This window comes from Quercus lobata, chromosome 3 (genome assembly GCF_001633185.2).
Source record: "Quercus lobata isolate SW786 chromosome 3, ValleyOak3.0 Primary Assembly, whole genome shotgun sequence".
In the NCBI taxonomy this organism is placed as follows: domain Eukaryota; kingdom Viridiplantae; phylum Streptophyta; class Magnoliopsida; order Fagales; family Fagaceae; genus Quercus; species Quercus lobata.
In genome coordinates this window covers 16212676-16235387 of record NC_044906.1, presented here as the reverse complement: position 1 = coordinate 16235387, position 22712 = coordinate 16212676, and the positions used below count along the sequence as shown (strand labels likewise).

The following is a 22712-nucleotide window of genomic DNA, read 5'->3' as shown; positions in this document are numbered from 1 at the left end:
AACTGCTCATCACTTTTCCTTTCCTCCTCCCTAATTCCCTCCAACCAAACAACAAAATTATTGTCCTTTTCTTCCCACTGCCCTCAAACATAATGACAAACACATCAAACCAAAAAGGAAGAAGCACAAGAACAAGAGCAAGAAGGATTAGCCTTTCTTTTAAGTTAAGTTTTCTTCTTAATTAGCTACACACCAGTTTTATGGTTGTGTCATTACTACATCTATCTACTTTTTTTTTTCCTTTATGTTTCCAGCAGACATTCTAGATTCATATTCCCCAAGCCAAAAAAAAAAAAACTATTCTTTTGCAGGTGAGTTCAATAATAGCAACTTTACCGATGGTCCCTGTTTTTTTCAACTAGTCCATGTAGCATATTCTCCATTTAGATTTTAGATATATCGTTGACAAAAAGCGAAACTTCATTAGAGTCAAACAGAAGAAGAACTTCCTGACCATGATGTGTCAAAAAGTGAGAAAGACAGGACAGCTGGTTTCTTTTCTATTCCCAAAATTTTTTTAATATGCTCTTTTTTTTTTTCTTTTTTCTTTTTTATTACTTCTCCCTATTAACAGCTTGTATTGTATCTGTAGCTCTATCTTTTGCTGCAATTTACTCAACAAATTGGTACACATCTTTAAACTATGTTACCTAATCTAAATTTCTATAAATTTTAAAAGGGCAAAACTACATTTCTTAGATATTGTAACTAAGTACCTCAATTAAATTTAATAATAAATACACAATGTAATGTGGTTTCAATATATATATATTTATAAATAGAAAAGAACCTCGCGTGAGAGTATGAGATTTTGCGATGTAATGCATTCTTTGATAATTCTTTCATTAGTCTTCCTCCTCATCTCCTCTTTTTTAGAAGATTCAACATCATCCTTTAATTAGCACCATCTGTCACTCTTCTTTGAAAGGTAAGTACGTACTATTCTTCATTTAACCTTCCACCTAAGGAAATTTTTTTATAATTTGATTCATTTAACCTTCCGCTTAAGCAATGGTTTTAGTGAATCAATAAGTTTTTTTAATATTTATTTATGTTCAGTAATAAATTATTTATTTCCATAATATTTAAATTTTAATAACATTTTTAGGCCACCACTTAGCAAAGAATATAAAATAAGTAAAAAAAATTCCAAAATATTGTCCACCATAAATGACTTGCCAACTTGCAAATGCCAAGTAAAATAAGGCATTGGGTGATAAATCTTCAAAATCAAAAGTTTCTATGTTATCCCAAATTCCGAACTAATCATTTTATTCCACACGTTTATTCAAAACTATGAGGGTCTAAGGTTTGAAATGTGGCACATTTCTTGAGAATGAAAGAATATATTTATTTAACCTTCCACCTAACCAAATATAATACTACTTAATGAGTTTCACAAAAACTTTTTTTTTTTAATCTATTATACATGAACTAAAAAGAGATTTTTATATGACCTTATAATATACCCAAGCATTCAGCAAGACATCTACTTGTTAATCTCATCTCTTTTCAATGATATGTTATATAATAAATGGGTTTTACTAACATGTACCCTTAGGGCATATATTAATAAACCATTTTAGAAAAATGAAAAAGTAATTAATTGTTTTTAATAGTTTTTTCAATTCTTCATAAAAATTTTCACAAAATGAATGGTTAATATATATACCCTAATTAAGGATATACATTAACCGAACTCTAAAATTTTAACACATAATACTACAATAGAGTTATACATAAACTTTTTTTTTTAAAGACTATTATACATGAACTATAAAGATATTTTCATATGAATTTATAATATACTCATGTATTGAGCAGACATCTATGCATTGATTTTAGTCGGAGAACGTAACATACACCATTGTCCGTTTGGATACAGCTGAAAACTGAAAACTGAAACTGAAAACTGAAAAACACTGTAGCAAAATAATTTTTAAATGTGTAAATAGTACCGTGTGACCCATTTTTAATATTTTTTTTGAATAAAGTAATTGTGGGTCCTATGAACAGTGCTCAAACAGTGTATGAACAGTAAAATTTGTCTCTGCACGGTGTATGAACAGTACTTTTATTGTTCATTCGCTGAAAAAAAAAAAAAAAAAAAAATTCTTAAACGCACTCTAAGATACCATAACTAAAATTTACACATTTGATAATAATATATCATGTAATTAAAAAAAAAAAAAAAGAGTTTGAATTTTTATCCAAAGAGTATGATTACTTTATTAAAATTATTCTTCAATTGGGGACTGCTTGAGAAACAAATCTTGGTAAACCTTTACAAGCATGGATCAAACAACTATCCTCCAAGCTATAATCTCTATTATCTAAGGTGTCAAAAACTCGATCTTCATAAAATTCTGTAAAGTTCACTTTTTTATTATCAGTAACACTGGTATAAAAGGTAACAAAGCATCACAACAATAAAAAAAGCTTTTTTAGAACTCATGCTACTTCTGAAAATCAGAGATCTTTTCCATCCTCAATTTCAAAAGCTGAAACTGGCAAGGTCCTGGACAGCCCTGTAAGACTATTGATAATAATTTTATCAGTTGGAGGATCATCCACAAAGATTTCATCGAGTGTAACCCAAATCAAAAGCTCCTTGGCCTTGACCCCACTAAGCCTCTTGATTTTTTTGTGCTCAATATAAGCTGAGACTTCAGTGGCATAAGAAACAAGCTTGCCAATCTTTTCAAACTTGTGGGTTATGCTCCTTTCCTGCCTTAGCCACACAAAGCCAGTTTCTTTCACATACTCACATTCCTCAATGTCTTGCAGTGGCAATAAGCCATTGGGCAAGCCCATTTCTGTGAGCAAAAACTTTGACTTCTCTTGACAGAACTGATGCCCTTGGTAGTACTCAGCCTTGGCCTTGATTTCCTCTGTAACCAGAGACATTTTTGCGTTCTCTGTTTGTTCCAAGTGAATAAGTGATTGTGCTTGTGAATAACGTAGAATGGTTTGAGGAAGAGGTAGAGTTGAAAATTGATAAATACTGTAGTCTGTGTATTGGTGAAGCGGTACTTTTGCCCCTCCTCTTTTTTTTCTTTTTTTCAAAACTCCCATCATGCTATTAAGGTTAACCGACATAAATATATGATGGGTTTGGTAACTTTAGTTAAGACATTTAATATTTTTATATAAATAGTATATTTTAAAAAAATAGAAATTAAATTGTGTATAAATACTGAAAACAAGTACATACAATGATAATAAATGTGTTAATAATTTAACGAAAATTGAATTCTTCTAAATTTTTAGGTGTGTATTATAATTCATAATTAAATATTTTTTATTCATTAATGTAAGGACTTAATTAGTAACGATCCCAAATTCATATTGGGTTCGAACATTAAAAGCCTAATTAATAAATTTGTAGAGAGTGGGCTAAAAGGCTAGGCCTTGGTGAGCGGACAGTCGTTGGTCATTGTGTTCAAGATGATTGCACAGAGATGAGCTGAACTTATCCAAGAAGACTTTCTCCTTGGCACGGCCTGCCTGGCTCTAGTTCTTCGACTCCCCCCTCCTCCAAGGAGGGATCCTTACATTATATAGCCCTTCTCAGTTGATCCTAACCGTCCATCTATTAGTCAGGCAGGTAACTACTTGAGTGCGTATCCCATCAGCCGCCTTCCCCCACCTTCTGTTAGTTACAGTAATCGAAATCATACTGCTCAAGGGTCCTTTCCCCATTAATGCGGCCAAGACGTTTGTTGGCGCATTCAATGTGGAAGTGACAGCTTTTCTTTGAACCGCTCCTACACTGTACTCCCGTACATGTTCTACTGTACTCGCCCTTTTCTTCTGGGAGCGCTCTAGGGGCTGCCTTTGATGACGTGTCGTTCTTCCCTTCTAGGTTTTGGGATGCCGAGGACAGGATCGTCCTCGGCTACATTTTTAAGCCATTTGAACTTTCGTTGCATGTCATCGACAACGTCTCTCCTCAACGCAGGCCTTGGGCCCTAATGTAAAGTGGGCCAGGGTCACAAATTCTCTGGCCCCACAATTAATATGTAACTTGTTACTAACAATACCTAATACTATTACTATGCATTATTTTTACTTGTAAACTTTTCTTTTTTCTTTGAGAATCAAACTAATTATAAATTAAAATGGAAAAAAAGAAAATCAAATTCGATATACCACAATTGATGAGTATAAAGTGGAATATAGAAAGTAAGATTATTATAATCATTGTCTTTCATTCAACTCCAAATTTGTGTGTGCAAATTAGTAAATTACTAAAAAAAATTAATTTTTGAAAGTGTATATTATAACCCATAATTGAATGTCTATTATTCGTTGATATGTGGCTTTATAGTACTTATTAACAAAATCCAACATTGATTATATCTACAATTATCATTCATTTATCCAAATCCAAATTGAAGGGTATTTAGGTTTGAGTAGCTATGCATTTTTCTTTTGTATGTGTCTCATTTTAAGCAAGTATCTCTAGCTGAAGAAAATGGACAACATCATGAAGATTAGGGTGAAAATAAATAAGGACTGAAGTCGTCTATATCTCCTAAGTAACTTCATCCTAAAATACTAAGAATTGTATTCATCCACTTTAAAATGACTAGGTTGGGTTATATTACATCATAAGTATTAGAATTTTCTCCATTTGAAAATGAATTATTTTATAGTTCAAGTTATAAATTATAAATTTAAATGTGTATTTATTACCACGGTCAAATCTAACATATAAAATTGTAATTGTGAAATAAAAAGCTTGTGATAGTCAATTATTTTTCTATTTATATATAGAGTCAATTTTTGTTCAAAGGTTGATAGCTTTATAAAAACTAATCTACACATTTCAAAAAAATTTCCTGAAAAAAGAAAAAAAAAAAACAAACAAACAAAAAGAGAGGCAACATGATAATATAGGTGAACCATAACAGGGCAGTTTGACTCAGTATGGTGCTTGTGTTTATGATACACGGTCGAACACTTTACGGCAGAATTTTAATAATAAAAAATTGTACACTGAAAGTTTAAATTTCTTTAAATTTATATTTCCCAAATATTGTAATTTTGTAACTAAAGTACCATTTCATTAACAAAAATAATGTTATCTTTTTTATGAACAATTAAATACAATGGTATAATTCACTGGTCAATAGACTCAATACAATTATATAATTGATTTTAATTAGCGAACCAATATATGCCATTAAGAAATTTTACTAAATTTTACACATTTAAAAATATGTAATTAAAAAATTGCATTTTTATTCAAAGAGTTTGATTGCTTGATTATCATTATTCTTTAATTGGGGACCAGTTGAAAAAAGCAAATCTTGGTAACCCTTTACCCAGCTTAGATCTCAAGCAATAATCTTTAACAGCTATGATGTCAAATAATGAAACTCTTCATAAAATTCTGAAAAGTTCACATTTTTATTATCGGTAACACTAGTAAAAGACAGTAAAAAAAAAAAAAAAAGGCATCACAACATTATCAAGATTGAAATTTAAGAACCTAGGAACAAAGTCTTTTTAGAACTCAAGCTTCTCCTGAAAATCAGATTTCTTTAACAGCTTCCACAGCTTCCTTTTCCTTGACTTCCTCCTCAACTTCAAAAGCTGAAACAGGGAATGTCCTGAACAGCCCAGTAGGAGTCTTGAAAGTAATCTTTCCAGTTGGAGGATCATCCACAAAGATTTCATTGAGTGTAATCCAAACCAAAAGCTCCTTGGTCTTAACCCCACTTAGCTTCTTGATTTTTTTGGGCTCAACATAGGCTGTGACTTCAGTGGCATAAGAAACAAGCTTGCCAATCTTTTCAAACTTGTGGGTTGTGCTCTTTTTCTGCTTTAGCCACACAAAGCCAGTTTCTTTCACATACCCACATTCCTCAATGTCTTGCAAAGGCAATAAGCCATTAGGCAAGCCCATTTCTGTGAGCAAAAACTTTGATTTCTCCTGACAGAGCTTATCTCCTTGGTAGTACTCAGCCTTGGCCTTGATTTCCTCTGTGATTAGAGACATTTTTTTCTTGGTTTTCCTCAAACTTCTTCTGGGTTGTATTCTTTGTTTACTCTTGAGTGACTGTGTCTGTGAATAATGTAGAATGGATTGAAATAAAGGTGGGGTTGATAATAGATATATAGTGGTGAAGCTGTACTTTTGCCCTTAGTTTTTTAACAAAATTCCCATCATGCCATTACCGACATAAACCGTGGCAATTTGGACAAGAACTGCTTTTGTAATTATTATATTTATTACCATACAGGTGAAACATTGATTTATGCCATTAAGTTTTTTCCAGCACTAGACCAAGATCATGAATTTATGATCATCACAAGATTGAATGTTCCTTGGGTTTGTTTACCTACACACTTTTGATGTGAATGTTTTTTTTTTATGAATGCTCCTTGGGTTTGTTTAGCTACACACTTTCAGTGTGACCGATTTCCTTTTTAAATGTCGAGAAAAAAAAATCTTGATAGTAGATATTTTTAGAGTATTTGTTAATATAATATTTTGAGAAGATTTTAATATTATTTTTATGAAAAATATAAAAAAATGGTTAAAAATTCTTTTTTTTGGGTTAAAAATTCAATGTCCATCCATTAACATTTCTAAAAAGATAGAAGAAAAAAAAAACAAAACAAAACCAAACAAAGTGAGAGTCAACATTATAATTTAGGTGAACAATGAAGTATAGGGGGCAGTTTGACTGAGGATGGGCTGTGTTTATGAGACGGTTGAACAATTATGGCAGAATTAAAGGGGGAAGCGGTGGTGATGAGGCAGTAGCCAATGAGAGAACTCCACATGTAATATGGTTGGGTACACTAATCTATTTATTAGGGTTGACAAGTATCCACTAACAAACACCCACCCAGATTTATCACCAAAAAAAAAAACATCCACCTAAATAACTCTGTTTTTATTTTTTTTTGTGAAAACATCTTTGACAAATTGAGTATGAGTCCGTAGAATCTGCATTCCATTATGCTTCTACTTCTTTTAAATTTTTTTTTTTAATATTAAAACATGTTAGCGAAATCTCAGTGTGAAGTTTAGTGATGAAGCACATCATTCACTTCTCATTTAGCGCTTGAATTCGAATAATATCTGATATCAAGATGGTTAGTTCATGCACAAGTAGGATTTATCTAGAATTATAAAGAAAGAGTCTCACTCTTATGATTTCACCCTTTTTTTCTAAGGAAAAAAAAAATGTATGAAGCAATCATGATATATTGATATTACATATCCTATCAAAAACCTATATATATATATATATAATAATAATAATAATAATAATAATAATAATAATAATAAGTGAAACTGAGAGAAGCTCAAATTAGAATTTCAAATTAGAGTTTCAATTTTACGCTATGTGTCATAAATTATTTATTCTTAAAGAGCCTTATTTCTTAATTTTATAATCAAATATGGGACCACATCATAAACATTCATCCAAGTGAATTATTAAGTACGAAAACTAAAGAAATTAGAATAAATAAATCGTATAAAAAAAAGTACATCACAATAATTATACAAAAAAAAATGGACAATTTAAATTTTATACCTAATAATATTCTTACAAAATTTTTTAAAGAGTTAACAAAATATAAAAATGACTATCAATAATATTTAAATTATATTATACATCTTTTTTTTTTTTTAAGTTTTAACCTATGACGTTTGTTTCTAATTATATTATGCATCTTATTGTATATCTTTAAATGTATTCATGTATAAACGTAGAATTACAAGTTACTATATATAATATATTACACTCACTACGTAATAAAATGTGTATATCCTGCATTTAAAAAAGTAAATGTGCTGTGAGAGGTAAAAAATATATATATAATTTGAATATTGGTAGGGTATTCTTTTTTTTTCTTTTTTTTTAATGTCCTACTCATTGCACAAGAATCTTCCTTACGTTAGTCCTGATTTCCAAGCTCAAGTTTGCGATATATAGCTTAAGCTTTGAGGAGAAAGTACTTACCATCGCATCAAAGTTTGACAAGTGAAAAATAATTCGTGGTTCCAGCTTGAAAAATAATTAATTGCGGGACCAACTTTTTTTTTTTTGGTTAATAATTGCGGGATCAACTTGAAAGTGAATCTTTAAGGCACAGGTTTGGCATCTAACATAAAAAATGCTAAGGTGGTTCTTAAATTGTCTTATTCGACCAAAGAAAAAAAAAAATGTAATTTAACTATCAAGAAAATATTTATTTGAATTTTGTACTTTTTACCCAACTTAAGGACACACCTATGAACTTCTATAGTTCTATTGGTCAGCTTATTGTGATACTCCATTTTCATTTAGTAAATATTATGTTGATAATTATATGCTTATAGATACAAGAATTTTTTTTATTAAAAAATATGTTAAATTATAAAGTATACCCCTAAAGATTGAGAGTATTTGAGTTTTACATTATAAAGTATCAGAATTTAAAATTTACCTCATGAAATTCTATTCTGCTTGCATCAACAGCCCCTCCATCTATATTTTCAGTTAAATGCCACATAAACTTGTTACTCTGTTTAGTTTGTCCAGTAAAACAATGTGACATCATTTTTATTGTGCCATGCCATTTTTAAATACTTAAATTTTAACCTTTTTTTTAGTATTTAAAAATTATGTGACATCATTTTATTAGACAAACTAAACACATGTGGCAAGTTTATTTAACACTTAACATAAAATATAGATGGAGAAATTACTGATACAAATAAAATAGAATTTTAAGAATAAAATTCAAATTCTGAAATTTCATAGTATAAATCCAAACAATCCCAAATTTTAATAATGTAGTTTGCAATTTAACCAAAAATATATATATTCATGACTCCCTTGGAAATTTTCAAAATGACCGTATTCTTGTTAGTGTAAAAATGTCTATAGACAATACCCAAATAAATTAAGTTGTAATCTTCTCAAAATATATGTTCAATGTAAACGTGTCTATAGATAATAGTATAACACCCAAATAAATTAAGTTATACTCTTCTCAAAATATATTTTAAGTGAAGTGGTGTTATTTATAAGTTGTTTTATATAAAGATTTTTTAAATATCTCTCAAACTTCCATTAATCTTTTATTATGCCATTTAGTTTTCCATTGTTTTGATCATGTCTTTACGAATTAGAATTGATTTAATCAAAATTTTAGTTCAATATGCTTTCAGCAATTTGTTAACCAAAGTGTTTTACACTATATTCATATGGCTTTTAAATCATTATGTACATGACAAATAATGAATAGCAAGATATATATAATTCACTTTTACAAATAAAGGGATTAAAAAAGAGACAAAATCAAATATAATAATAGTTCTTTAAATATTATTATTATTATTATTATTATTATGAATAAGCAAATCTTATTAACTAAAAGTGGAACAAATACAGCTCAAACAACTCAAAGAACACAAGCAGCTAAGCTGCAAACACCATATTGACAAAACAACCCCAAAGAAATCCCAGATGCTCATAATCTCCTACCCATCTAACCTCAATATATATATAAAATAAAAAAAAAGGTCACACAAATAGATCTCCCAAACTCCAGACATACTTTCAATTCTTGCCACATTAACCACAAAACAAAAGAGAGCAAAGCTTCAAGCCTGACAACAAACAAAGCCAATTTATGGTTGAATTCTTAATTTAGAGCATAGAGCATGATCAGTAACTGAAGGATTAAGAGGAAGAAAAACTCTAGTCCTCTCCATCTCACATCATTTAAGATATTCTTTATTTAGAGCTCCTATGAAATCAAGGGCCCCTGATGCAGTAACTGAATTCTCAACCTCCAAATGTGATGTACAATTGCTGCCATAGAAACTTTATCCACTCTTGTTGCAAATTTCTTACTATTCAGCTGGAAATAGCCCCGTTGTATTAACTCTAAACAATTGAATGGGGGCATTTCTACCAAGACAACACCTCACTTGCTTCCATACACGAAGAGAGAAGGGAGACTCCATAGAACAAATGGTCCCTACATTTTGTCTTTACTTTTTTTTCAGCGAAGAAAAAAGGGGCTTATTTGTGTAATCATCGCCCCATGCACCTAGGTACAAGTTAGATAAAAGCTCAAGAGCGCACAATAGGGCATACCACTACTCACCCACATCTTACCACCTTGCCAACCCCAAGCTACCATCCTATCACAAATAGATAGCATGTCTTCCAATTTTACTAATAATAATAATGATGTAAATTTTAAATTATGCATGACATACTTATTGGTTTATTGTCCTATGAATTCCAATAATAATATTCAAGTGCAATATATGAAAGTGGCGTGATTAAAGAAATCCTAAGTCGTATGCTTTTAACTAAAACAATAGTAAAACGCATTTCATAAAAATAAAAAAATAAAAAAAAAAAAAAAAAAAAAAAAAAAAATTTAAATTAAATAGTAAAACGCATGAGGTGATTAGAAAATAGACAAAACCGAATGGATATACGTACATTTGTCTTTTTTATTAGTATTATAAAAAGAATTATTTTCTAAAATTAAGAATATACATTGTAATCATTTTAATAAAGCAGTATATCATATTTCACTAATGATTAGTTTCAAAATAAGCATTATTTTGAGATTTACTTTTTAGTTTTTTATTTTATTTTTTGTTTTGTTTTAGATTTAGAATAATTCATATTAATTCAAAATGGATATACAAGATTAAAGGTTAACACCACCACCCCCTCCCCCCAAAAAAAAATCTGGCCTTTCTACTGTATGGAATTCACACATTTGTCACAAAGATTATACATATTTCAGATACACAAGACACCCCCTCTCCCTTAAATACACAAATAACTAAAAATTGAACCATATACTTGGTGTATTATGTCTCTCTCTCATATAAAAGTGGATTTCATGTATGAAACCTACATGTAAAGTTGCATTTAGGTGAGAAGAATGTGTGTTAAATAATTCTACCAAATAACACATGTTCGTACATACATGACAACCCAAACCAGCCAACTGCCTCCTTTATGGTCTCTGAGGGCCATGACACTGATATAGAAGCAAACCCTCAAAAATATTCAATATAAAACCAAAATTGGACAGTTGAGCACATCAAGCAAACCTAACAAAATTTAGTTGAATGTTGGGGGTTCAACTAGCTTTATTAATGGTTCAAGTATCATCCAAAAACTTTCTTAAACAAAAATAAGGTTACAAATTAAACCCAACCGGTGCACAATTTGTGCAAGAATATGCCTCAACGTGCAATATAAGTCACCCCCCCCCCCCCCCACCCCAAACAACAAAATGCTTCAAAAATGAAACCCAAGCACCGGAGAAAGCCTCGGGATTGATTTCCTCTTACAATAAATCACTGTCTTAGCTCTTTAATTTATCTATTGGATGCAGCCCTGATATTGTTATGGCTCTCCATCCCCATTCCAGGGTGGAAGTTGTTTAGCAATGATTCAATGTGTTTAACTTCTTTTGGCATTGACCCGGTGAGGACCTGATATAAAAAACAGTGTGAATTCTTATAAATAATCAATGGGATCTTCGTTTACTTAAATACAAAAAAAAATGTGGCATATTACTGCACCAATGAAAGAGAAAATTACAAAGCTTAAAACATAGCAACAACTTTCAAATGACATCTTAATCAACTAGATCAAGCTACAAACTATAATGATGGTTCTCATTAACGATAATTGTTGGTAAAACTGTTGCTTTTCTCTGGTTTCAAACAATAAACAAAGATAATATGAAATAATTATATTACTTTAATATCATTATCAAGGAATTATGTAAAAGATGAAACATAGTAACTGTTATTAAAAATGACCAAGATGGTAGTCAGTAAACATCAGTAAAAGCTGCAACTGCTACAAATAAAGAACACTTATCTTTTAATATATATATATATAATTGTAAGGCTCAAAAGGACTGGAAAAACCAAATTTTCTCCAGCAGTCAGGCAACCAATAAAATTATTACGAACTTCAATCTAATTTATACCTCATGACCAGTGTCTGTAATGAGGACCTCATCCTCAATCCTTATCCCAATGCCTCGATACCTGCATCATACATTCTCAGTCCTCAATATATGAAGGGAAATGTTAACAGGCACCATGCAGTGCTTGTCAAGATTTCCCTTAATGGGTTGTGTTAATAAAAGGACAAAAAATTATTAAAAGGATTGCCAAAAAGGATAAAAAAAATTGCTAAAAAACTGTCAAAAAGAATAAAAAGCTGCAGAAAGTAAAAAAGATGTGCAAAAAGCTGTTGTTAACGGGCACCGTAACACAACCCATATATGAATAGCATGTATGGTTTATCAAAACATTCAATGCTAAGAAACTAGAAACCTATGGTTTAATGTTATCACATCCAGGTAGGAGGTATCAGATTTGATATTCAGTGAAAGATGGAAATTAAGAATAACATGTCATGAAAGAGATAGATAGCTAATTGCAGGCAATAAAAGCAACTAATTGGCAATTAGCTACACATCAAGAGTAATATTAGGGAACCTACAATGAAAGTTCAAGGAAAATATATCTGACATTGGAAGACCGCAAATTATGAAGGAATAGGAATTTAGTCACCAAAAACAAGGCTGAAAATTTAAAGCTGGACACTCTTGTATCAAGGCTTCCCACTCAATTCACTATAGCAGGCATGCCACCACATAGGATGAGAGGAGATAAGAGCAAAAGAAACATTGAATGTTCAAGCAATTTACAGTTTCTTTCATAAAGAATACTCTTGCAGTTAAGGCTGGTGGGCAAAACCCCATTATTTTTGCACTGCTTGAGCAAATAAGAAGATAGCTACAAAGTACAAACTGTGCTAACAGCCAAGTTCATAAAAGTCTCAATATATAAGTACAAAATTAGATGTAGCAATTATGTCATGCATTTCAACAAGTACCTCTCTGGAACATCCAAAAAAGATGAGATGTAGACTCCTGGTTCAATTGTTATCACCTACCCATGAACAAAAATAAGGTCAAAATTGCAGCAAAAAAATCAAAGTATGCTAACAGTGATACAAGCGGACACAGACATACTTGCAGTTGGCTGTTTATCACAAAACACATATAATTTGCTGGCTTTTCTATCCCATTCCCATGTGATCAATTATATCAAAAGGATATTTAATACGATGTATTTTCTTTTCTTTTCTTTTCTTTTTTGAAAAGAAATGTGCCTGAGAAAGGGAGGGCCGTGAACCTTTTTTTTATTTTTCATTTTTATGAATAATTTCCTCTAGGTGCCAATACTAAAAAAATCATCTTGAGACAAAAATATATATAAAAATAAAAAAGAGCGCACACACACACTTTAAACAAACAAACAAAACAAATAGTACACACTCACCCCACCCAAAAAGGATGTGCTAATATTAAAGTATCACCATTTCAGCCACAATATGCCAAAAAAATACAATATCTCCAAGGTAGAGAAAGTCGAATTGTTGTTCAATCAGGGAGGGAACTTACAGCACCTGGCTCCAAGGGCCGGCTATAGCTGATCATGGAAGAATCATGAACATCCATTCCTAGATTGTGACCTGGACAGCAAAAATTTTGTATAAAAAATAATAATAATAAGTGACTAATTGCATAAGCAATTTAGTAATTCTTATCTTCTTAATGAACCAATTCTATATATAATAAACTAACACATTTGAAATACTATAGTGGTGATGCAGAAGCATAACCATAAACTATCTCAATATTTTATTTTGGATTTTCATTAGATAATTTTAGATTTTAATTTTTTTATTTATTTAGTTTGAGTTATGATAGGGATGGAATTTCATATCCTTAGATAAGGATTAGTTTAGTATTTGGATTAGTTTGGATTGATATTTGAGTTCAATTAGGATTTGTTTTAGGATGTTTATCTTTATCTCTTGAGATTTTCTTGGAAGCTCTATATAAAGCTCCAGATGATTTATTCTGTAATCAAACTATTCAAACAATTATTAATATTATTAAGTGATTATTCATGCAAAGTTTGCATTGAGTTTGATAGTGAATCCAAACAACCTTAGGAGGTGAAGCCTAAGGTTTACCGTGTGATTAATCTAGGTGGGAAGCCTACGGTGTCGTGCGTCAAGTGGCCATTGAAGAGTAATCAATATTTTAAGGCTATATCTTTGCATTCCTAACATTTGACTAAATATAAAAAGAATAAAAAATATATAAATTAACTTGAATGCATGTAAAGAGGGGCATAGAGAAACCTATAGAAGTGGGGTTCAGCATATTGTATAAACTGTTTCCCTCATCTTTTAAAATTCCAATCTCCTTGAATCCTTTGCGCAGCATTTCCGCCTATGAAAACCATACAGTTTTACAGAGATTACATCATTTATTTACAATTTAACATTATTTAACCTTCGAGCAAATAGTAGATAGAAGGCAAGACCATAAAGTAATACATACTTCCACAAGGAGTAGGGGTGTGGTCAAAGGTGAAAGGCGACCTTAAGGTGCCAAGTCCTTGTATAAACTGAGACATGAGGTGCCAAAAACACACTCACCCGAGTGAAGCAATATGCCAAACTCTAAATATAGTTAATATACATATAATGAATTCAAATCATTTGTTACTAATGCTTATTAGGCACAGTTTAATTTTTTTCAAATGGTAGGAGGCTCTATTAATTAATCTAAGAACAGAATTTATAACAATCTCGTATAAATAAAAAAAATTTCTAAAAAAAAAAAGGAAAGGAGAACAACTATTACAGTCAAAAGTTTATATGATTGAAATTATAAATAAATAAATAACTATTTCTAAACTGATGCGGAAAGAAAGAGAGGTGAGAGAACAAAGCAAGAGAAAGAGACACCTGCTAACTTGAATTTAAGTATAGAACTATCCTTTTTCACCAAATTACAAAAACTGACCTTTTTTTGGCTGAATTTCATTGAGGTTCTCACCTCAAGTGCCCTACAGCCTGTTTAAGGCACTTGGGCGCTCACCTTTGACTACACTAAGTAGGGCCAACTAGGTAATTGCCATGCCAATGAAATATTGTGATGACCACAAACATTAGCATAATTCCTGACAAGTTAAAAATGTTTTGTAGGTCGGATGGTTGTGAATTTTAATTTCCCTACATATATAGGTGCCTTTCAACTGATAATGTAACAAAGTAAAATAGAGAAAGCTACAGATATAAAACACAATGCAACAAAGATTTAAACTTCAGCAGCAGAGAGAAATTGCTATTCTTTGCTCTCATACTTTCTGAATTTTCTTTTTCTTTCTTTTTCCCCTTTTTTGGATAAGTTCTTAATGGATGAAATTTTAATCTTTTCTAAAGACAGCTGATGAAAAGCAAAACCATAGAAAAGGAAACAATTTAGGTTCAAATGATCATACCGAATAATTGTGTATTTGACTTATGGTAGCACCAGGTTTGCAAAGCTTCAGGCATTCCTTGTTTGTTTCTAGTATAAGATCATAAAGTTCTTCCTGAAATAAACACACTGCAGGTATAAGGGGTTGTAATAACAGAATATTCAGATAACAAAAGCTGATACAAAATAGAAAAACTCAAAGAAAGAAAGCTGACAGAGAATGATTACAAGGAATTTTAAGATTATATGAAACTTTTCAATGCAATTTGGTTTGCAGTTGGCAAATTCCAACCAGAAAGGGAAGGAGAATGGGGGGAGTGCATAAGCCTAGAGTAATAAAAATTGTTCCCTACCATGGTGCTTAAATAAATGCATGTGAACCTAGATTTTAAAAACTGTTTCAAGAATGGTCATTTTGTTTACTAAAACTGATGCAGAACAGATAGGAAATTGGAAATAAAAGAGGAACAAAAGTATCAACAAAACAAACCCTAGGCATCACCATCTAAGGGCATTTGGCATCACCACCAAACAGAGAAAACAAAGGAGGAGACATTCTCAACACATATCAATTATTCTTATTCAAATTCATTTGTCTTTCACCATTACAGGAGTATTAGTTATATATGGTTTAGGGGATTACACCAATATGGAAAACATATAATTTAAATCCCTAAAAACCCTCAACATTAATTACCAAATTCAAAATTCAAATTCAAAAACAATATTAATTGCAAATTAAAACATAAAATCTTGGCTCCCTGCATAAAAAACACTAGAAAATTACATGAAACAAACTTCATAAAAAATTTAGTTAATATTTTTTAATTTGATATACAAGATGGGGCAAATATATCTTATCAAGCTTTTGTCATATATCAGATAATGGAAGAACATTCAGCAGTGCGTTCTACAGCAGAAGAGAAACCAAATTTTGATGGCACATACTTGAGCAGAAGAAAATCTTCCACAGGGTGGCCAGGTACGAGTAAGGTCACTGGCATAACCATGCAACTCACATCCAACATCCATCAAAACAAGTTCCCCATCTTTAATCTGCAAAATAAATTATAAAAACTATTAGAAGCATGGATTTTTCATATCTAATAAAATATCATTTAGTTCCTTGATTTTAAGAAGACAATAAAAACTAGATACCAGCTTTGATTAATGGACTCACCTTCTGATCATTTCGAGAATAATGTATAACACTAGCATTTGGCCCACCACCAACGACAGGGTTGAATCTGGTCAGTGATTATAAAATTAATAAATCATTGGCAAGAACCTAGCATTAAATAATATTGACAACTCAGACATCCAGGCTTGTTTGAAACTTCAGGAAACAATTTTGATTACAAAAGTTGGACATATAAACTGAGTTAGAAACTAAATCATTCTTTTGGATCCAATGATCCAGAAAGGAAAAGAACTTACGCCATTCTTTGAGCACCTCTCATTCGGCATTCATATTCAACCTTTGCTGACAGCATGCCTTCATAAGGATATGTCTTGGAGTGAAACATCGTCTGCAGAAGTGCCTATTCAAGACCAAAATACATATTATATATATATAATTTATTACTAGGAATAATCCAATTTACATTACCAAGTTATTCATGTTTTAGAGAGACATAGCATCAGTTTAAAGTACTGTGAGTACTACAATTTGATGGCGAAGAAATATATTTCACAGTGGAAGCAAGACTAACTTACTAGAAGGCTTGCTTCCCCGCCCAGTGCCCAATCCCCTTTCTTTTGTGTAAATGAATGAACTTCAGCACAATGAGCAAGACTGAAGAAAATATAATTGACCCATATCCCACTCAAAATTTAAATTTCTTGGCTCCAAATTTTTATGTGACATCTATTTGAATTAACTAGGCCTTGAACCAACTGATTGTGTTGGCTACATGAATTCTTTTTAAAATAAGTAAACCAACTGATTTTTGTTGGCTACATGATTGTGTTCTTTCTTTACTTTTCCTTTATTATTATTATATGTCAATTAAGGAAATAACAAAGAGTATGTGATGCAGGAGCATAACCAGAAACTATCTCAATATTTTATTTTGGATTTTCATTGGATAATTTTAGATTTTAATGTTTTTATTTATTTAGTTTGAGTTATGATAGGGATGGAATTTCATATCCTTAGATAAGGATTACTTTAGTATTTGGATTAGTATTTGAGTTCGATTAGAATTTGTTTTAGGATGTTTATCTTTATCTCTAGAGATTTCCTGGAAGCTCTATATAAAGCTCTAGATGATTTATTTTGTAATCAGACTATTTAGACGATTATTAATATTATTCAGTGATTATTCATGCAAAGTTTGCATTGCGTTTGGTCCTGAATCCAAACAACCTTAGGTGGTGAAGCCTAAGGTTTACAGTGGGACTAATCTAGGAGAGAAGCCTCATCAATATGACTTCAAATAGAATCAAATTGAAGAAAAGAATACATGTGGCCGGCCCTAACTAATCTATTGAGGATCCATAGCTGATTGCAAAATTTTAGGACTAAGACTTCGTTTTTGTTGTTATTGTTCTAAGTTATGCATGCACCTAGTGGGTTTGATCCCAAGACCACACCCTCTACCCATTCTTATGGGATAAAAAAGTGCCATGTGAGCTAGAGCTCTTTGGCTTAACTAATTACAGAACTAATTGTAAAAGCAAACAGAACCATAAAGTAGAAATTCTTCTTAGAATGGTGGCGAATCAAACCTGGTCTATCTTTTTCAAGGAGAAAACAGACTTGTAGGGTTAAGTGACCTAACTCTATGTAAGAAAATTTTGATCTCTTCCAACAAGTAATAATAACTATGGTATGAAAAGTAATACTGTCACGTTATATAAACATTATAACACCAATTCAACCGGGAAAAAAAAAAATTTGATGCCCAGCAACTGCTTATTTACAAAGACCAAAATTAGATATAGCATAGACCTATGAGTACCTGGCAAGCAATTGATGCAGATTCTTTCATTAACTTGAGCTCTGCTGGTGACTTTATCCAACGTAACTCATGAGTCAAAGTAGACAGGTCTCCCACTTTGCCATTCTTAGCAAGGTTTTGAAAGTACTCCAATTTCATATATGTTGGTATGTCTGTCACTTTGCCATTCTTAGCAAGCTCTTGAAAGTACTCCAATTTCATATATGTTGGTATGGCTGTCTGCCTGTTGTGGAACAATTTGGAGCGTCCGTATATCAAATCTGGAAGGTACTGCAGTCAGTAAAAAAAATGTTACCGTTATTTATAAGCACATGAGCAGCCATAGTGTTGAACTTTTATGAAGATTATAGGATAGGAAAAACTGTGAAGGCTTAGTTTATATGTCATGCCAACTTCTGATTAAACACTAGAGTAGCATTTACAATTCAGATTACTAAAAAATCAGATAAAGACAAAATTCTTCTGTGAGACCAGCTGTCAGACTTTGGTATGAATGAGTAAGCTCACCAAATGCCCAAAAAAAGAGAGGAGAAAAGAAAAGGACAATGATCTGGTCATGTAGTTAACTGATGACAGTTGATCAAATGTCACTGTTTACTACAAATTACAACTATGTTAATTGTTTCAAATAAATTGTATTGTGATTCCAGTATGGTGCACCACCATGGATCCATATGTATATATATATATATATATATGCTACTTGGCTAGGAAGATGCATGTCATATTGGAAAGGAAAAGAAGAGATATAGCAGCCAATTTAATGATACCTCTATGTCCTTAATGCTTAACCTTCCATGCCAAAATATTAATTGATTAATGCCTACTACCAGAAAAAATGGAGACAATTTCCTCAATCGAATTCTCTACTTTTCAATGTCACCTCAGTAGTCAACACACCTTATGTAATTCGCGCATTGGATATGCCTTCTTAGCACGGAAAATTTCTAATGCTGCATCAACTCCAGCAATTTGCCCTTGCCAAATAACATCCTATATGAATAATAAAGAAAACAATTTAGTGACTTCTTCAATTACTGCTTTATCTATGTATTATATACAATAGCCAAAACTAAGAAAACATCTGTAGATTAATGTAACTACCCTTGCTAAATGACAGCTTTCTCAGCCCTGCAACAGGGATAGTAATATAACATCATGTATCATATATGCAACTTTGGGTTTGCAAAAAAAAAATGATCAGAAAAATACATGTTTGGATATAATTACATGCAAGATTGCATGTCTAAACCAAAAATCATAGGAATCTAATGCCACAACTGCAGTAGATATGCAAATGCAACAGAACTTCATAGGGTATGAAGAAAAATCTGTCATTGTCTCATAGAAGACTGAGCATACATGAGAGTCTGCTTCTGGCATGAACATGCATAAACCACAGTTATGACCTAAAACTGCCACGCCACCAGGTTGTTGGCAGCCAGTAATATACAAATAATCAGCATCTTGTCGAAATGTGTAAGGCACAACATCTGTCATCATCTTTACAGGGGCAGCTGCAATTATGGCCAGACTATTTTTTGGAAGAAGATCCAACAACCTATTTCTCCTTGAGATGTATTCCTCGGTAGTTATTCCAGGTGTCATCTCCCCTTCTTTCAGTAACTGAAAAGAAAAAAGGCAAACAAAATCAAGTCCATAAATTTTACTAGGGAAAATTAGAATCTTACTGGGGAAAATTAAAATTAATAACAATACCAATTCATAAAGCAAAATCATTCATCAAATATATAGATATATATACGCACAGAAAATCACTATACTACCCAAGAAGGTGGCCATAGTGATGTGACTAGTATGTGCAATTTCCTAGTCGCTTTGTGCATGCACATAAACACACATAGATGTTAAGTAGGAGAACCTGAGGATGAGATGCATGAGTCGGCTGTCCAATATCAGCAACCATCTTCGTACAATATGCACGACAACCTGTAGCCTACAGAGCCAACTCATATGAAACCAAATTAGAATAGAACTGTGAAGATAACAAACAAGTTATCCAATTTTTCATCATAAAAAAGTTGGATCATTAACATGAACTAGACCACCAATTGCTCGATTTTATTGACAGAACATTTCTACCCTAGGGAGGGAGCACCATGTGAATTTGGAGGGAAAACCTTGAATTCTTCATGTTGAATAGAAACTAAAGGGAGGGAGAAAAAAATATAAAACTTGCACTGGAACAAACTAGACACCCACAAGCATCAGAGACTACACGAAAAGTGAACCCACAAACTACATTTTTGACAAAATGTTTAAGAGAGGAAGATAAAAGCAGCAGCAACAACAACGAGGACCATAAGAAAAGAGTACTTATTGCTATCAAATTCATGAATAACTCTCACCATAGAGAGTAGATGATTGACACTCTTATTTCATATGCAAGAATTAAAACAAGCGCCAAGTACAATATTGAGACAAGGCCAGAAAACTACACTTCAGCAAAAACCAAATTTGTAAATTTCCATAAACATAATATATTACCAATCCCAATACAACTTTGAAAATTCCATTTAACATACTCAACAAATTCTCATCAAGCTTTATACCAAAAGCTAAACGGTAGTTGTTCAACAAAAATCTAAGCTTTAGTCCACGATACTAAATGACTATTTGAGCAGTACCAATGTGCTATTTCAATCCCAGTATTAGAGAAACCAAAAAAATAAAAAGCAATAAGAACTCTTTGTTAAAAAATCCCAAGAAAATTGCTTTAGAAAATGTTATAGACCAAAACATACAAGTAAGTCCCTTAAAGCTACCATCTTTACCAACATTCAATACAAATGGGACAATTTGAGAAATACCCACTTCATAATTCAGTCCAAATTTTACATAAACTCAATAATAATAAAATGAAAAGAAAAAAGGAAACTAATATGAATACTTATTCAGTTCTCAAAGCACATACTTGTTTGTGAGAGATTCTCTGCATTAGTTTTCTTACAAGAATCTGCATTTTGTTGCTGACTGCTTCTTCTCTTTTTGATATTCTCTCTCACTCACTTTGGTTGATACACTGTTTCACTGTACAAACTACAAAGTGATTAAACTTTGGTGTCACTGAGATTTTCAGTTTGAAAGGGTTTAAGGGTTCGTAAAAGTTTGTGACTTTTTCACAGGTTAAGGTGGTCGGGAACTGAAAACGGTGCGCGTTTTCACAGAAGCCCAATGGTGTTTGTTCCTTCCTGTTATCTAAACGACAAGCCGCATGGGGTGTAAGCCTAACATTTATAACGGCTGTAGAAAACAACTTGTCGGACTTAGTGACCAAACGACATGCGTAAGAGCTGATACACTCTTTTTGATATACTCTTTATCCATAATAATAGATGAAAGTGTATAAAGTATAAACAGCATCCATAAGAAAAAATTATAATAATTTTCATATATTGCCGAGTGTGACAGGATCACGGATGTGAGTATCTAGTCTTATAGAGTTCTTAAAATCTGAACCATTCATTGATAAGTAAATAGTTTAGAGTTTATTATGTTATCAATATTTAAACTAAAATTTATTATTTTAGCATCTATTTGAAGTTGTTAATAATGTAACGAAATCTAAATGACTCGTTTGTTAATGAATGATCAAGATTATAAAATTTTTATAATAGAGTTACCCTTGAAATTTTAGAGATATCAATCCAAGGTAATTTTATATAAATGGTTCATCTATAAGAGCATTTCAGGCCCAAAAAAAATGTAAAGTATTTTTTGAACTTTTTTTATAGTGAGCAAGGATCTAAGACTAGTTAAGTAGTCAAGTTAGCCAAACTATAATACTTCAATTTATGATTGCATATCTTTGATTCAATTTTTTGAGGATATTTATCTCCAACACACACCGCAAAGGAAACTTCTATGCTAACCTTTTGGCAAAGGCAAGGAATTTCTCTATGGAACATTTTTTGTTGTAAGCCAAATTTGGGCTATATTTGGACCATTTTGTGCCCCATATGGCAATGATTACGGTTGATGTCATTTCAACACAACACATAATAAATAAATGTCTTAATTACTATTTTATGATTATTTTATGATTGATGATGCATCAATCTATACTCCCTAATGTCACTCTTTTTTAGATATGCCAAGTATAATGTTGCATTATAAAATTACATGCACACAGTACATACTCATAACCCTAGCTTACTTCTAGGAATAATATTTCTTGTGAACCAACTGTGACAATTGTTTCAAAGGGAGTACCATTCTAGGCGTGAGTTGTGACTGGCACCGGTAACTGCCAAGTTTGGGAGGTGATAAGATTTCGATTGGCTCTGCATTTTTCTGGAGATATTTAGCTTAATTGTTTATATATCACTTTTTTTTAGGTCCAAATTTACTTTTATCCACTTTTAACAAATTAGC

The 22712-nt window shown here is 31.7% G+C and overlaps 3 protein-coding genes across 3 annotated transcripts; all 3 read right to left on the bottom strand.

Moving 5' to 3' along the window:
- Nucleotides 1-2274: 2274 nt before the first annotated feature.
- On the bottom strand, nucleotides 2275-2907 carry LOC115979466. Its single transcript, XM_031101516.1, has one exon. The coding sequence runs from the start codon at nucleotides 2905-2907 to the stop codon at nucleotides 2470-2472; it is 438 nt and encodes a 145-aa protein (XP_030957376.1). The 3' UTR covers nucleotides 2275-2469.
- A 2459-nt stretch (nucleotides 2908-5366) lies between these two features.
- LOC115979077 lies at nucleotides 5367-6104 on the bottom strand. The gene has a single exon (XM_031101039.1). It carries the CDS (start codon nucleotides 6005-6007, stop codon nucleotides 5540-5542), a length of 468 nt encoding a protein of 155 aa, XP_030956899.1. The 5' UTR covers nucleotides 6008-6104; the 3' UTR covers nucleotides 5367-5539.
- Nucleotides 6105-11264: 5160 nt separating this feature from the next.
- On the bottom strand, nucleotides 11265-21547 carry LOC115982926 (intermediate cleaving peptidase 55, mitochondrial-like). Its single transcript, XM_031105692.1, has 14 exons — nucleotides 21253-21547; nucleotides 20200-20274; nucleotides 19680-19943; nucleotides 19218-19310; nucleotides 18318-18587; nucleotides 16792-16895; nucleotides 16535-16601; nucleotides 16303-16410; nucleotides 15377-15469; nucleotides 14229-14319; nucleotides 13480-13550; nucleotides 12909-12964; nucleotides 11992-12052; nucleotides 11265-11485 (listed from the first exon to the last, which is right to left on the bottom strand). The coding sequence occupies exons 1-14, from the start codon at nucleotides 21298-21300 to the stop codon at nucleotides 11369-11371; spliced, it is 1518 nt and encodes a 505-aa protein (XP_030961552.1). The 5' UTR covers nucleotides 21301-21547; the 3' UTR covers nucleotides 11265-11368.
- Between the last annotated feature and the right edge of the window lie 1165 nt (nucleotides 21548-22712).

Coding starts and splice junctions, on each gene's coding strand:
- LOC115979077 (XM_031101039.1), bottom strand. CDS start 6,007: ATGTCTCTAATCACAGAGGAAATCAAGGCCAAGGCTGAGTACTACCAA.
- LOC115982926 (XM_031105692.1), bottom strand. CDS start 21,300: ATGCAGATTCTTGTAAGAAAACTAATGCAGAGAATCTCTCACAAACAA. Junction 19,311..19,679: donor TGCCAGAAGCAGACTCTCAT/GTATGCTCAGTC, acceptor TTATTCATATAG/GATGTTATTTGGCAAGGGCA. Junction 11,486..11,991: donor TTACAGACACTGGTCATGAG/GTATAAATTAGA, acceptor TTTTTATATCAG/GTCCTCACCGGGTCAATGCC.
- LOC115979466 (XM_031101516.1), bottom strand. CDS start 2,907: ATGTCTCTGGTTACAGAGGAAATCAAGGCCAAGGCTGAGTACTACCAA.